Below are 13,422 nucleotides of genomic sequence, written 5' to 3' on the forward strand. Positions count from 1 at the left end.
AATTAATCATTTAGCAGAGTAAAACACTTGTTCAAAGCTTATCTTATAAATATTGCACCCTTGTCTGGCAATTATCAATACAAACCCAAGAAAATCCTTCAGAGGTTCATCAGTGCTGCTGTAGCTTGGGAAAGCACTGCCGTGTGGGCCAAGATAGAAGTCAGTTTGCCCTCCAAAGAATGAAGCTGGCGGGTTCTTTCTGCACATATGGCAGATAGATTGTTTAATCAGCTTCAGCTGAGCCTTGGGCCTAAAATTACATTGGAGCCAAGCAACTGCAGGGCTCCAGCTTTGTTCAGCTAAGCAAACAAATGATCAAGGGGGAAGGGGAACTATATGTGTTTTTATTTTTATTGAAGTGTTGATGCCAGCTGTGTCAATTCAGTTCTTTAGAAAAATATTGGTTTAGGACCTAGACGAAAAGTTGAACCACTTGGAAAGCTATTTTTGTCTAATACTGTTGGTCAAACAATTGCATGATGCTAAAAGACAGGGCCTTGGTGCTATGACTTCTGTGTGTAACAAAGGGCCAAACAAGATGTAGCACTAAACATGAAGTCACTCTAGTTAAACAGCAGCAGCAGCAGCAGCAGTAAAGGCAGGCAGCCCTGCTTTTCATTGGAAACACAGAATGCAGAGAAGGAGTTTACTCTTTTTCTTCCCAGGTGCAGTGCCAACGAAAATTGTCCCATTGAAAATTAGTCCTGGGAGAGGAAGGTGAGGGATGGTTCCCCACACTTGCTCTAAAGTTTAATTATACAAATTTTGACTGGGAAAATCCTAAGCGTATTTATCAAGGAGACTTTCTGAATAAACCTGCTTAGGATTCATCCAAGTATCTAGTTTTGCTTGTATTTTTTAATTTCCCAAGTTCTTATTAAGCATGTTTTTGTTGTAATGGGATCTTTTTCAGTCTTGACATATGACTATTCAGTAAGCTATTATTAAATAGATTGTAATTTCTACCGCTTTGAGGGGTCCATATAATACAATCAGGAGGTCTTTGGGCATTTCCTATCCAGGAGTATTTATTTCTGCCAAGACCGTTGGAGAGAGAGGTTTGGAAGAGCGATTCTTTACTCTCACATAGCAGGGTTAGCACAGTGGCAGTTACAAGCACATTAAAACGTGGTTAATTTATATCTGTCCTCAGCTGCCTTTAAGCAAACATTCCCCATGAAAATAATATTCTAATTTCAATTACGGTGGTACCTCGGGTTACATACGCTTCATGTTACATACGCTTCATGTTACAGACTCCGCTAACCCAGAAATAGTACCTTGGGTTAAGAACTTTGCTTCAGGATGAGAACAGAAATCATGCTCTGGCAGCGCAGCAGCAGCAGCAGGAGGCCCCATTAGCTAAAGTGGTGCTTCAGGTTAAGAACAGTTTCAGGTTAAGAACTGACCTCCAGAACGAATTAAGTACTTAACCCGAGGTACCACTGTATTTCACATTGCATTTGGCATTGCATATTAACGAATACACTTCTCTAATCAAATTCTACATTATAATACATTGCTCGGTTTGCTCTTAAAATTTCTCCAGAATAAATAGATATTTCTTGTAAATATTTCTATTTAAGATATTTTTTAGCTGTGTTATATGAGAAAGCATTCTTTAGGGCATATTGAATTAGATTGGCCAATGGTTTCCCTCAGTGCTTTTTTCCTTAAAAAAAATGTTTAGGGGTACTCTCATTTTCCTACTCATATTGAAATACTGCCCCTCAATGAGGCCAAACGTAGATCCACAAAATGTTTAGGGGGGTATGCGTACCCCTGCATCCCCCCATAAAAAAGCACTGGTGTCCCTTCTTAGCTTTTGAAATACTTTTTTTAAAAAGATTGACATCTGTTCAATTATCATGTTTCAGGATGATGGCATAGCAGTGGGCTTCATGAGTGTATGCTCTGAAGTGAGTATACAGTTGCTTCATGACTGTTTTGACTTGGGTCCCTTCCACGGACTATGTAAACCACACCCAGATGACATTCTGAAGCCACCACGGAAGCCAAGTGACATAGGTAAAAATGCAACGCTTTGTACAGTTTAATTAACTGCATTGGTTTGATTATTGTTAAACGCTCAGGTGAGAGACAAGGGAAGTAGGTGGTATTTATATAAGGAACTCATTTTTATAGTAGATTTTTTCCTCTTTTTTTGTTCAGACAAGAAAGGAAATAGGTGAAATTGCCCAGTCTGTCAGAAGGTTTGAGAAAGTGGTTTCTATACCTAGCCCCCAGGTGAGAGTTTGTTATTACTGAGAGAATCCTACCCCCCCCCCGCTGCCTCCAGTGAGAAACAAGGGGAAGTACTTGGTATGAATGTTTTCCATGGGCATTAGGCAGTCACATGGGTTAATATCTGCCCCAAAGTGCAAGGCAAGAAATATTCAAACTCAGTGAGTAAGCAGCTACTTCCTGTGCTTCCATTAGGTGGACCTTTCTCTAGCTAATTCCAGCTTGCTCTAACTGTAGACCTTAGTTTTTCTATGTATGTTCCAGTTGTCCTGTGGAGAAATCTTCACCTAAAATAGGGTTACCATACATCTGGAATTTCCCAAACATTTCCCAAAAAGAGCTCAGTAAGTTTTTTGTCCTGAATTTACTTCTAGAAATATGGCAACCCTACTTGAACGCAATCCATTTTTCATGGTTAAAGCTGTGCAGGTTGGAGCACAGTCGCAGTGTCATGCAATAAGGCAAATACACCCATTGTAAACTTTCTATTTTCTCAAGTTATTCTAGCATATTGAAGTGTGAACATTGTTAACTTATAACTGAAAGATAATGACATGCATGAGCCTGGGGAAAATGCATTACCATCAGGGGCTTTAACTGAGCTCTTGCAAGTAAACGTACAGCTTCCAATACCTGCTTTTGTGGTTACGCTATTGTGTGTAGCTTTGAAATGTGGTTAAATTAACCCATGCAAAATTTTACACCAGCAGGGGATGCTACCATTATGTTTTGCGCTTGGTTTGACAAATGCTGTTTCATAAGTTTGCTTTTACAAATAATTATGTTTTCATGCAGCTTTAATAAAAAAGGGTTTTGAGCTGATTAGCTTGAAAATGATTATATATTTTTTCTCTCTGAAAATGTAATAAAAAACCATTTTTGAGCCATCTTGATGTAAGTGGTATTTTTCACAATAATTATAGTAATTTGGTTGTTGCTGTATCTGGAATTAGAAATTGGTAGTTACAGCATTTCTAACAGAGGGTGAATTATTCTGTTGTAGCTTTCACACTGAATTGACTTTTTCAGCCAACCTGCTGATTTTCACCTCCAGTATTAATTCATCTCTTCCTATTATATTGTTTAAGGACTTTTTAAAAATTATAGTTAAAATAAAGGTTATGGTCCTCCAATATTTATTCTTGGCATATCTAAATCACAGTAATAATGCAGTAATTAAATTGATGCTGGTGAATTATAAGCATGTTTAAAGGAAGTTCTGAAGTTCTAATTAATTTGCATATAAAATGTAACCCTATTATATTAAAAAATATTATTTGGCAGTTAAGTATGCTAATTACTTGTTCACCCCAAATAGTTAGAATATGTTGTGGTGAGAGCATCCTTAATTATTCCATGTAGGGTAAGCTTAATTTTTTTTACTGTTAGTGTTTTTCATTATCTGTTCATGTTTCCAACCCCTAAGGCTGCAGTTGAAACCACATTTACTTGAGAATAAGCCTCGTTGAATTCAATAGGACTTGCTTTTGAATTCTTGAAGTCTAAGTGTGTAGGATATGAGGTTTATGAAAATACCCTTTAATTCTCTACCTTGAGAAGGATTTACTCTGGCCCTCATATGTTGTGAATTTGCTGTCATATTGCTTTGCTTACTAATTTCTCTGTGTCACTTAAATGATCTGTATTAGGTATTTTGTTTTAAGATGTTCACAGCTTTGAGGCATTTGTGGTTTAAAAGCAATATATAAATAAATGCGAATAATGTATCATAACAGTACAGTGGTGCCCCGCAAGACGAATGCCTCGCAAGACAGAAAACCCGCTAGAAGAAAAGGGTTTTCCGTTTTGGAGGTGCTTCGCAAAATGAATTTCCTATGGGCTTGCTTCGCAAGATGAAAATGTCTTGCGAGTTCCTGCGGGTTTTTTCCCTCCCCCCCTTTTTTCTAAGCCGCTAAGCCGCTTAACAGCTGATCCGCTAAGACGCTAAGACGCTTATCAGCTGATCCACTAAGCCGCTAAGCCGCTTAACAGCTGATCCGCTAAGCCGCTAAGCCGCTTATCAGCTGATCCGCTAAGCCACTAATAGCGCTAAGCCGCTAATGAGCTTGCTTCGCAAGACGAAAAAACCGCAAGACGAAGAGACTCGCGGAACGGATTCTTTTCGTCTTGCGAGGCACCACTGTATCTTAGTTGTGCAACCAATAACAGACTCTCAAGTCCTATTAGTCTTTCTGGAATGTACATGTATTAATAACCAGATGTCCGCTTGGGAAACCAATGAAGAAATTTATTGCAATATCAGTCAAGGCAGTCAAGGAGATGCAAAATAGCAAATACAGTGGTACCTCAGGTTACATACGCTTCAGGTTACATACGCTTCAGGTTACATACACTTCAGGTTACAGACTCCACTTACCCAGAAATAGTGCTTCAGGTTAAGAACTTTGCTTCAGGATGAGAACAGAAATCGTACTCCGGCAGCGCGGTAGCAGCGGGAGGCCCCATTAGCTAAAGTGGTGCTTCGGGCTAAGAACAGTTTCAGGTTAAGAACGGACCTCCGGAACAAATTAAGTTCTTAACCCGAAGTACTACTGTACTCTTGAATGACCAAATCTTCACTATTTTACTATATCCTTCACATTATGCCAAACTAAATGTGAAAGTACACTCAAATGCATGAAAAGGAGTGAGTTAGGCCCCATCCCCTTTTAAAAAAGAAATTCAAATTTGGGAAAGCAGAAAAGAGCCAAACATGTAACAGGAGAAGAAGAACCTCGGCGGTAAGTAGTTTTAAGGAAGGATATAATAGGAGAATTGATTATACCATTTTGAATATATCAAGGGCAGCAGAGAAATAAAGAAAGCAAGATGGAACAAGGAGAATAGCAAATAGATTGGTATTTTGTTCAGTGCTTAAAGCAACAGGAACTTTTTAATGCAAAAATCTTTAGAAAATTGGCAACATTGCTCTTAAAGCAGCAGTTTCAGCATCTAATGAGGGATACCAAAAATTTTAAGGTACTATTACCTTGCCTCAAACTAGGGAGGCAGTCCTCCTCCATATGTTGTTGGGCTTGCAACTCCCATCATCCTTAGCCATGGGCCATGCTGGCTGAGGCTGGTGGGAGTTGGAGTCCAGCAGCATCTGGAGGGCCATGGGTTCCGGCTGTCCAAAATTGAATAAATGTATAGCACAGAATATAAAACTCAGAACACAAGCTTGCAAGAGAAATTACTTCATGTTGCTTTCCATTTCATTATTGATCCCATTATTAATCTCTTAATTTTCTTCTTTTTATTCTCTCTTCACTTCTCACCTCCATCCAGCTGATGAAACCAGCGTAACAAGTCAAAAAGAAGAAACACCAGATATGGATAGTGAGGTAAATATCACAAAGAATTCATTAGACTGAAAACAAAACGATTGAACAGATGGTGACTTTAAAAATCACATGACATGGTATATGTGATGTCTCACAGTGCTTGGAAATGAATGATGGAAAGGCACATTTTAAAAAAGTGTATTGTTAACAATATACAAACATATAAAATTCTCAGAAACTATTATTCATTCATTCATTCATTCATTCACTCAGTTTATACACCGCCCTATACCTGGAGGTCTCAGGGCAGTTCACATGCAGTTAACTGAGTACAATCAAAACACAGTCACTTTTGAGTCCATTTGCACTTCAGAAGAGTGAACTAGTTGCATGTTTATCTTCCTCACTGATATAGGTGGGACATAAATGTAAGTCTAGTTTGTGCCCACTTTTAGCTCTGTGATTCAGAAAGAGAAGCATATTTTCCATGATAATGTGCAGAGTAAGGCACCGAGCTGCCCGAGTCTCCCAAGATCCTTGGCCCCTTAAAAAGACTGAAGTAGACCAAAAAGCAGTGAAGATAGCTTGAGAAACCTGGGGGAGACCAGGGCAGGCAGGGTGTGGCTAATATGAGGGGAAAGTGTTTCTCTGTCAGGCAAACACAGGGTTGGAGCAGACTTGAAGAGGAATGGCGTGGAGCTAGGGATGGGGTTTGTTGAAAGTTGGAAAGTCTTCAACAGATGTCCAAAAGACAGCAGAAATTGTTCCTGTCTTATATATGTAATAGGACAGAGTTCTAAAAGTAGCACCACTAGAATCATAGAATCATAGAATCATAGAATCACTACACTAAAGTCCAAGTTCCTACAGTATGCGGAATGCACCCACAGATAGGGTGGTACCTGCAAAGTACAGTGATCAGTTGGGTGTATAAGGGATGAGACAGTCTTTTAGGTGTCCTGGTCACAAGCCATATAGGGCTTTATGCACCAGCCCCAGTAGCTAATTTGCAGCCAGTGCAATTCTTTTAGCTCTTGTGTAATATGGTGATATTCTTCCGCAGGGAGCCAGTGCATTTTGCACTAGTTACAGCTTCCAGGGCAGTCTCAAGGGCAGCCCCACATAGAGAACATTGCAGCAATCCAATCTGTAGGTTACCAGCACATAGATGGTAGTGGTTAGGCTATTCTGGTCCAAAAATGGCCACAGTTGTCCTACTAGCCAAAGTTGGTGAAAGCCTCTCCTATCCATTGAGGTCACCTCTTGTGACAGAGATGATTCCAGAAGTGCTTTCAGAGTACAAACCTGCTCCTCTGTACACTACCTTGAGCTCCTTGGAGAAAATGTAAGATATAAATACAATCAATACAATAAATAATAATATAATCAATATAATAATATAATAAATAATAATAATTATATTGATTGTATTTATATCTTACCTTTTTCTCCCAGAAGCTCAAGGTAGTGTACATGACTGCCCCTCCTCAGCTAATCCCAATAACAACCTTGTGAGGTAGATTAAGCTGAGAGGCAGTGACTGGCCCAAGGGCGCCCAGTGAGCTTCATGGCCAAGTGGGAATTAGAACCCCAGTCTCCCATATCCTAGTTCACACACATAGGATAACACTTCAAGCATCTGATGAAGTGGACTGTTATTATGAAAGCTTGTTTCATAATAATAATTATCATAATAATTATGGAATAACATTTTTAAAAAAATATTATTATTTATACCCTGCCCTCCCCAGCCAGAGCCAGGCTCAGGGCGGCTAACACCAGTAAAATTATAATTATACAATTATAATAAAGCAAATTATAATAAAGCAAAACATAATAGGGGAAAACAACAACAACAAAACAATTTAAAATACAGGTTAAAAAGTAGCCCATGGATCAAAACTGTAAGGGGAGGGAAAACATAAGGGTTCAGACTGAGTCCAAACCAAAGGCCAGGCAGAACAGCTCTGTCTTGCAGGCCCTGTGGAAAGATGTCAAGTCCCGCAGGGCCCTAGTCTCTTGTGACAGAGTGTTCCACCAAGTTGGGGCCAGTACTGAAAATGCCCTGGCCCTAGTTGAGACCAATTTAACCACCTTGTGACTTGGGACCTCCAAAGTGTTGTTATTTGTGGGCCTTAAGGTCCTCTGTGATATACCAGGAGAGGCAGTCCCATAGGTATGTGGGTCCTAGGCCACGTAGGGCTTTAAAGATCAAAACCAGCACCTTAAACTTGACCCTGAACTCCACCGAGAGCCAGTGCAGTTGGTAAAGCACTGGATGAATGTGAACCCATGGCAAGGACCCCGTAAGGAGCCTCACCGTGGCATTCTGCACCCGCTGGAGTTTCTGGGTCATAATGAGTGAATGAATGAATGAATTTACTTTATTATGGTCACAGATCAGCATAAGCAAAACATCTAAATAAATAGCATAACAGTATCTCTAAGCAGATAATTCTTAAATTAATTGGGAACAAGAGCCAAACGTAGATTAAAACATATACATAGAATACTTGATTAAGAATAGATAATGGATGAATAAAAACCGATAAGGAAAATTTAAAGGAGATCAGTTTTAAAAGACCAGCTGTATGGGGCGGGGCTTCAAAGTTTCATAATGACTTTATTAGTCATAAGACTCTTCATTGTTTTTGCTGCAAGAGACTAACATGGCTGTCCCTCTGGAAATTATTTAAAACATTGATACTGATTGTTTCACTATAGAGATGTACACATAGTGTTTAACAAAACATTTCATATTCTTTTATTTGTATTTCTCCAGAGAGGTAGCAAAATTGGGAGCTTCCTTTCTCAAGCTTCACATGTTAGTGCAAATGCTAGTAAAAGAGAAAGCATTCTTCGTACAACGTCAGAGGTGAGGCCCATTGAAATTAATAGTTTACAGCCTTAGTTATTCATATCTTGATACTTTATTTTTAAAATGTTCTCTCTGCTGCTGGACGTCAAAATTTAAGTCATTATCACTAGTTCAGAATATGGGAGACTCTTCAGTACTGGTGGTAGCTCAGACTAGAATGGTACAGAATAGCTGTGATGGTGCTTGGAATCTAGAGCTAAATGGCTGAAAATTCTGCATCTTAACTTCTCCCAGTTCTGCTTACCTTAGAAGTAACAAAATCAGCTTACTTAAATCACTCCCATTTTGATCACAAATTGATACACAACAGTTGGTGATACAATACTTTAGTTTGTTCATTGTTGTGTTTCAGCAAAAGAAGGAAAATTTATATAACCCAAATTACAGCACTAAGAGAAATCAGTCAACTGTGGGCTGAGTGAAATAGGTCAGTCAGGAAAGGGAATGTTGATAATGAGCCAGTAAAAGTTTCTGTCTCTTCTCCCAGGATCCCACCACAGGTAAGTTTGATGTCCCACTCGGGCATTGCAGTTTAGAGTGTTCTGCAAGGGTTGGGTCTTATTGCGTAGCCTCTGGCAGTGGACCTTCTCTTGGCATCAGGTTAGTATCAGGCAATATGATCCCTAAGGCTTCTCTGCTCTGGCACCAGGCCTCAAGCTCTTCAGACAGGTCTCACTATTCTTCACCCTCTCTACTTTTTTCCTCTCTTTTCTGAGTCACCTTGTCTCTCTTTCCCCCTTTTTTGCAACCAGTTGTCTTCAGGGGAGTAGGAAGGGCGGGCTGTGGGGTGGGTCGCCCCAGGTGTCATCCCTGAGGCGGTGTGACAAAATCCCCCCAGGCGCGATCGCCGCTGTGCCAGATCCCCCCTGGGCAGATCACCCCCACAGCTTCCAAACATCTGGTCAGTGTGTCCGTCGCCGAGTCAGTATGGCCATCCATCAGCAGATAGAGCTGAGTGTCATCAGCATATTGGTGACAACCTAGCCCAAAGCTCTGGACAATCTGGGCAAGGGGGCGCATAAAGATGTTAAAAAGCATCAGGGAGAGGATTGCGCACTACAGCACTCCACACACCGAGGAGTGGCGCGACGACATCTCCCTAGCGCCACCCTCTGTCCCCGACCAGAGGTAAAAGAGCACAGCCATTTACGGGCTATGCCCTGTATCCCCACGTCGGTGAGGCGGTGGTCCAGAAGATCGTGATTGACCATATCAAAGGCTGCTGACAAATCTAAGAGAATCAGCAGTCCTGACCCGCCTCGATCCAGTTGTCTACGGAGATCATCTGCTAGGGCGACCAGAGCCGTCTCGGTCCCAAAACCAGGACGGAATCCGTTCAATTCGTTTGCAGAATACAGTACTTACACATTTTCACCTGTTGTAAGAAGTGTGATGAGAAACCCCAGCCTTCCTCTCAGTTCTTGCAAGGTGGGCAAGAAGTGTCATGGATTGTGCAGCAATCCTCACCCCTTCCTAGGTCCAATGTGGAGAAGAAGTCTAGGGTCTTGTCTGGCCACACAGTAGCCAAATCACATGGGGCCTTTGCCTTATGTACACTTGTTTTTGCATTTCTGTCACACTCTACTTAGTAATCTTCAAATTTCTGTATATTACATCTTTCTGCTATTGGGAAAGCTGACTGTTCCCACCACTGGGGAGGCATGACTGCAAACACACGGTAAACACATGCATGCAAAGTGTTGGTGCTTGGTCTTGGCACTTCAGTCTTTGCTTGGTCTTCTCAGTCTTTGTTCTTTTATTTCAGCCTTGTGGTCCAGCAGTTGTTTGACTACTTTCCTAATCCCCCTTTTATGTTGTTCCATGTCCCTTCAAAGGCTACGTCCTCTTTTTCAAGAAACTAGCCTTTTCTACACATCTTCTTTATGTAATTTTTTGTCCTTGTCTTACTTTTCAGTTTCTCCATTTCCCCCCTGTGTGCACCTTTTCAGTTGTTCCCATTCACAGATAAAAGGTTGGTCTCGCACATTCACAAAAGTACCAAGTGCACTATTTGGGTGAGCTTCAACTGTGCTCTCTCCGTACCTGCAGGCTTGATATGTGACTAGACTATTGTGTCTTTTTCATATCCGCTGATATTATTTTGGGTATTGTACATAATTTGAAATTTGTTTCATTGGGTTCAGCTGAATTCAGGGCCCATGTTTTATAGTATTTTGACTGAACTTGATTGTTTCTGAAACTTGCCTTGAACATATGGGGAGATAATCAGATTAAACTCTGGAAAGTACTGGCTTGGTTTCAGATGTGGTGCCAGTTCATCACTGAAAACCGTGTTTGGCATCTTTTCATATTTAGTGCTAGGATTTGTATTCATCGTAACTTAATTCTCTTTTCTATCGCCATTTAATTTTAAGAGATGATTTCCTGCCTACCTTTTCAATTTATGTAGCATTAATATAAGCGATCTAACCAGATGTAATGGTTTCACATTTAATATTCAAACAGATATTGTACACTTCAAAGTTACTGCATAAATCTCTCCTTTAACACCATGCCATTCTTCTGGAGTGGTTAACATAACTCTTATTTGTGACCAAAGCAGATATTTTCCCCTTTTCTACTTCCATTTTTCAACTGATTTTGTGTGAGATGATTTTGCCAAGAATACAAATAGATTGCTATTTTGTAATGATATTACTTCCTGTAGGTTATATTTAGGGTTCAGTCTTATACTTTTATGGAAGCCGCCCAGAGTGGCTGGGGAAACCCAGCCAGATGGGCGGGGTACAAATAATAAATTATTATTATTATTATTATTATTATTATACTGAAGATCTGTTTGCTGCTAGGCTGTAGGATTAGACAGAAGCACTGGCCAAGCAGCAGGATGCCTGATACACTGTTATCATGACAGGTACATTGGTGGAACACCTGCGATTGACTAGTGGAACCATCCTATCATGTGGCATGTGAGGAGGAGGTAGCGGTGTAGCTAGCGGCTCGGGTGCCCGGTGTGGCACACACATCCTGCAGCCGGGGGCGAGGCGAGCTGCCCATGGGGGTGGGGTGCGCTGTGTGGAGCCTCTCTGCCGCCTCCCCCTCAGCTGTAGGGTGGTTGAGGGAGAGGTGGGCAGACGCAAACCCCACACTGCCGTTTCAGGAGAGACGCGTGGCTCGGGCACACTGCAGGCCCAGCGGTAAGTGCCAGCCCCTGCGGTGTGGTGCCCAGTGCCAGCCACGTTTCTTTATGTTTGTTAACTGAACTAAAAAGTTTCGTGAACCCATTTTTTAATACACTATGGTTTTTTAAAAAATCTCATAGTTTTGTCATTTTGTCACCCCCCCTCCAGTGATGACACATGGGGCGGCCCATCCCCTTCCTCCTGTCAGGATTCATCCTACTTGCATGTAGGACCTCAGTAGAGACACATGCTGACTGGCATGTTCTCTCCCTCCTTATCGGTCGTTCAGGAGCTTCAAAATCTTTCTCCAGCCCGAACATCACAGTGGCTGATACCAAGAGGCTTCAGCACGCTTAAGGATCCGCAGAGTGTTAGCAGATTGCGTAACAGACTCAGCAACGCAGCATTTTGGCTAAACTACTTGATTTACATATAATACACTTGGAGCATTCTGACTCAGCTCCTTCCTCTTTCTCATCAGACAGCAAAGAGAAAGAACAAAGGACAATACAGTAGTCCCACATTACGGAACACAGTATTTCAAACATCCTGTCTCCATCACTTCCCACACTGTGGAATGAAAACATACAATGTCATGTGATAGAAAACAACCCCATGACTGTAAGCACGGAGCAAGAATCCTAACACCTCCGCCACTGGGAGGAGGTGCTCAGCCGCTGGCTGTTTTTCCACTGAAATTTCCTCTTTCAAGCTGCCTTTCTCTTCACAGTGAGAAAAAACACAGGAATTTTTTTCCTCTTGGGAAGGGAGGGGAAGCACATTGAATGGATGATTTTGAAAAGTAAAACGGCTGTCATAGAGAGGACTAACTTACTCCACACTCACCATTCCTCATCCTCATCCTCGCCTCAAGTAGCAATCAGAGAAAAGTTACACTGAAACTCTGAATAATGGGTTGTCCACATCAAATTTTCTGCATTTATCATGGCAGTAAGTCTTTAAACAAAACCAGTACAGTGGTACCTCAGGTTGCATACGCTTCAGGTTACAGACTCTGCTAACCCAGAAATAGTGCTTCAGGTTAAGAACTTTGCTTCAGGATGAGAACAGTTTCAGGTTAAGAACAGACCTCCGGAACGAATTAAGTACTTAACCCGAGGTACCACTGTATTGTACTAGTGTATAAAACTGTACTTTTAAAGTTGCTCGGGGGGGCTATAAGCCATTTTATTTATAATGTTAAAGCTACCATTATAAAAGTGAATTTAGAAATATCTTAATTGTTTTTTCTTTGCTTCTCACTGTAGAGAGAGGGAGGACTTGCTAGAGTTTCATCAGAACGGCCAGAAACCAGCAGTTTAGAAATCAGCAGAAGCAAGGATTTGAAAACCTCCAAGACACCATCCATTCTGACTGTGGAGACAGAGCCTTTCCGTCCTACATATAAAGGAGAAGTGAATGCTTTTTGTATACAGCTCTTTTGTATTGATGAGAAACATGAAACAAGGCAAGTATGATATTCTTGATATTCTTGTAAAGAAGCTGGTAAAATGCGGTCTTGACTATGCTACCACTCAGTGGATTGTAACTGGCTGACTGACTGAACCCAAAGGGTGCTCATCAATGGTTCCTCTTCATCCTGGAGAAGAGTGACTAGTGGGGTGCCACAGGGTTCTGTCTTGGGCCCGGTCTTATTCAACATCTTTATCAACGACTTGGATGATGGACTCAAGGGCATCCTGATCAAATTTGCAGATGACACCAAACTGGGAGGGGTGGCTAACACCCCAGAGGACAGGATCACACTTCAAAACGACCTTGACAGATTAGAGAACTGGGCCAAAACAAACAAGATGAATTTTAACAGGGAGAAATGTAAAGTATTGCACTTGGGCAAAAAAAATGAGAGGCA

The 13,422-nt window shown here is 41.2% G+C and overlaps 1 protein-coding gene across 6 annotated transcripts in view; it reads left to right on the plus strand.

The window, feature by feature from the left end:
• Nucleotides 1-13,422, plus strand: part of CFAP61 (cilia and flagella associated protein 61) — a 127,977-nt gene that overhangs the window by 26,797 nt on the left and 87,758 nt on the right. For 5 of the 6 annotated variants that reach the window (XM_081872598.1, XM_081872602.1, XM_081872603.1 and 2 more), the window contains exons 8-11: nt 1,878-2,028; nt 5,533-5,588; nt 8,311-8,403; nt 12,818-13,017. In XM_081872598.1, the coding sequence (XP_081728724.1) occupies nt 1,878-2,028; nt 5,533-5,588; nt 8,311-8,403; nt 12,818-13,017 (500 nt within the window). The remainder of the gene's footprint in view (nt 1-1,877; nt 2,029-5,532; nt 5,589-8,310; nt 8,404-12,817; nt 13,018-13,422) is intronic. The other variant, XM_081872601.1, reaches the window with a different exon arrangement.

The sequence above is a fragment of the Podarcis erhardii genome (genome assembly GCF_964252035.2).
Source record: "Podarcis erhardii genome assembly, chromosome: 8".
In the NCBI taxonomy this organism is placed as follows: domain Eukaryota; kingdom Metazoa; phylum Chordata; class Lepidosauria; order Squamata; family Lacertidae; genus Podarcis; species Podarcis erhardii.